Below are 3,163 nucleotides of genomic sequence, written 5' to 3'. Positions count from 1 at the left end.
TTCTCTCCACCTCTCTCCGCCTCTCCGCTTCTCGCGACCTCTCCGCTTCTCTCCGCGTCGCTTCTCCTCTCGCCGCCTCGTCGATTCTCTCCGCCTCTATCCGCGTATCTCCTCCTCTTGCCGCCGCGTCGCTTCGTGACGGTTCTCTCTGCTTCTCTCTTTCTCTGAAATCGCGTTAAGCTAAGGTATTACGTCCGATCTTTCTTTATTTCATGTTCCTCGATTCGGTTATTGTTTGATGTGTGTATGCGTTTTTGAATTGATTTCATTTTTTATGGTTTGGTAAATTAATTTCGTTTGTAAACAAAAAGATAGTCTATCTGTTTCTGAGTTTTATATTTGGTTTTGTTCTGGTGTTTGTCTCTGTTTCACTATTAAGTTTGTTACTTTGACTTGGATCAATATTTGTTTGCTTGTCTGAATTGACTTTTTGATTATGTGAACCGATTTTATTGAAAAATGTTAGTGTTTGTGTTTGTCTTTGTGAGTGTTACGATACTGATTTCGCTGAACAAAGTTTGTGTGTATTTGACTGTTAATTGCCAGTTTGCTGATTTGATTGCGAGATGGAGATTGACTTGTCTTATTTGATTAATCGATCAAATGTGTTCTAAATTTGATTAGACAATGGTGTTTTGCTTTTCATTATTATCTTGTGTTTGGCTCAGTTTCACTCTTACGCTTGTTTCGGACGTTTGTTGATATTGTTGTTATGTCTTTTGGTGTTAACAACCATGTCTTTTATTATCTTTTGTAGATATGGAGCTTGAGCTACCCAAACGATTGTATGCAGAGGGTTCAGAACCTCGGGTTAAGAAGATAAACAACAGTTTCCGCATGGAACTTATCAGAGATCTGAAGAAAGCTATGTGTGCATAGTACGATGATGTGAAGACAGATCCTGTTTTCACACATATCATGGCTATTGCCGAAAATGATCTCAAGTTCTCTAGGAAACTAGTGGATAGCTTCATATGTAGGCAGCTGATTACCTCAAAGCTGCATGAGAAGTGGTTTGTTTTTGCGAGGACGCCTCTCCGGTTTTCGTTTCAGGAGTACCATGCTATGACAGGCCTCAAGATTACACGGGAAACTAACAGTGACGTAGTGAAATGGAAAAACGACGGGGTTTTTTGGAGTAACCTACTGCACACAGGTGGTAAGATCACCTTACAGTCGATCAGAAAGGTTCATCTACAAGAAGTTCACACTTGGACGCGGCTTGATAAGATGAGGTTGATCTACTTGTGTGTAATAGTGGGTGTGGTGATGGGGAGAGATGAGAAGGTGTCCATCCCTCATATGTACATCAAGTTGCTGATGGATTTTGACAAAGTTCGGAAGTTCCATTGGGGTCTTCACTCGTATGATTTCCTGCTGAGTTCGATTGAGAAGGCTAGGAAGAAGTTGGGTAAGAAGGAGAGCTACATTTTCGAGGGTTTCTCCTATGCTCTCCAGATTTAGATTATGGAGGCAATTCCTGATTTTAGAGAAATATTAGGCAGAAGAGTCTCAGACAGCTTCAAAGGTCCAAGGTGTGGCAATTGGAAAGGAGTTGCAAAAGTTTCTTATGAAGACATCATTGAGCTCGAGGACTCCTTAATTAAGAAGGTAACATTCTCTCTGTTTTTTTCTTTTATATGGTTGTTGTATATATTTGGTTTGGATTTTAATGTTTTAACTCTTTGCAGGATAACTTGTTCTCGGTCATATCAGTGACTGGTAATGGTGATGTGTTTCTAGATGTTGACTATATAAGGAAGGGTAAGGTGGAAGATGAACGAGTGGACCTTCTTTTGGAGAGGATCAGGAACAAGTATGATTGGAGCAGCACAGACTGGCCAGTTTTAGACCCTGAAGAAACTAAAATGGAGGAACCCGACTGCCATGATAGAGGGTCAGAAGCTGATAAGAGCGTGAATCATACGGATGTTGTAGCAGACGAGGAAAGCTCTTCGGTTAAGGTTGCAGGAAAAGGCAAGAGAAAGTTTCTTGATGAAGGAGCAGAGACAAGAAAGAAGAAGGTGATGTGTAAGCGATCAGCAGAAAAGTATCTGACTTTTGGTCCTGAAACTAAGAGTTTCATTGAGGGTCTTATCCGCACATCTGTCACTTCATTGGGAGATGTGCTCAGTATGCAAATGGCGAATATGGAGAGGGTGTTTACAGAGAGGATGGAGAAGATGGAGATTGATGTTTCACAGCTCAGGGACGCAATCAGTTTGACTGGTGAAGGAAACTATCCTAGCAAGAAAGAAGCTGAAGAAGCTCCACTAAACAGCAAAGCCAAGCAAGCTCCAGATGAGAGCAAAGGCGCTCAAGCTCCACCTAAGAGCAAAGGCGCTCAAGCTCCACCTAAGAGCAAAGGCGCTCAAGCTCCACCTAAGAGCAAAGGCGCTCAAGCTCCACCTAAGAGCAAAGGCGCTCAAGCTCCACCTAAGAGCAAAGGCGCTCAAGCTCCACCTAAGAGCAAAGGCGCTCAAGCTCCACCTAAGAGCAAAGGCGCTCAAGCTCCACCTAAGAGCAAAGGCGCTCAAGCTCCACCTAAGAGCAAAGGCGCTCAAGCTCCACCTAAGAGCAAAGGCGCTCAAGCTCCACCTAAGCGCAAAGGCGATCAACCTACTCCAACAAAAAAGGTACTACCTAAGAGAAAGTGTAGAACTTGATGAACTTGGAACTACGATGCTTGAGTTAGGGTGCTGGAGCTAGGCTTTTGGAACTTCATATTGACTGTGTAATATTATGTAATATGGAATGTGAAACTTTGTGTAATAGGTTTCTAAAGTATAATATGTTTGACTGTTTGTGTATGAAACTCTATGAATGTAATGCTTTGTTTGTGTTATGAATAAATGGCTTCTTCTTATATGCATTGTTTTAAATTTTAATGAATAGGATGGGAAAAAGATTGCTACAAAAACTAATGATTTTGATTTTGGATTGAGTACACAAGACTTGCGGGACCTGTCCCAAGCTACATTTGTTGAGGGTTTTGATCTGTTTCAAGTGAAAGTTGAGACCTCAAGTAAATCAAAACCATTGAACATGGCTCCACTGCAGTGGAATGATGAGCAAATAGATCGAACCAAAGAAGACTCGCCAGATGCCGCGTTGGGGTTTTTCCGTGAAGAGGATTGGGAAAAAGTTAGAACTTGGTCAACTT

The 3,163-nt window shown here is 41.9% G+C and overlaps 1 protein-coding gene across 1 annotated transcript; it reads left to right on the top strand.

The window, feature by feature from the left end:
* The first annotated feature begins 1,467 nt into the window (after positions 1 to 1,467).
* LOC106345117 (histone H1.2-like) lies at positions 1,468 to 2,666 on the top strand. Its single transcript, XM_013784373.1, has 2 exons — positions 1,468 to 1,611; positions 1,692 to 2,666. Exons 1-2 carry the CDS (start codon positions 1,468 to 1,470, stop codon positions 2,664 to 2,666), a joined length of 1,119 nt encoding a protein of 372 aa, XP_013639827.1.
* The last annotated feature ends 497 nt before the right edge of the window (positions 2,667 to 3,163 follow it).

Source organism: Brassica oleracea, chromosome C5, assembly GCF_000695525.1.
Source record: "Brassica oleracea var. oleracea cultivar TO1000 chromosome C5, BOL, whole genome shotgun sequence".
Lineage (NCBI taxonomy): Eukaryota > Viridiplantae > Streptophyta > Magnoliopsida > Brassicales > Brassicaceae > Brassica > Brassica oleracea.
Note: the sequence above shows the minus strand (reverse complement) of the source record. Positions and strands in the feature narration are given on the sequence as shown.

What these genes read in the sequence shown, in the direction of transcription:
- LOC106345117 (XM_013784373.1), top strand. Translation starts at nt 1,468, where the DNA reads ATGGAGGCAATTCCTGATTTTAGAGAAATATTAGGCAGAAGAGTCTCA. An exon ending in AGGACTCCTTAATTAAGAAG is followed by an intron (nt 1,612 to 1,691) that starts GTAACATTCTCT and finishes AACTCTTTGCAG; the next exon opens with GATAACTTGTTCTCGGTCAT.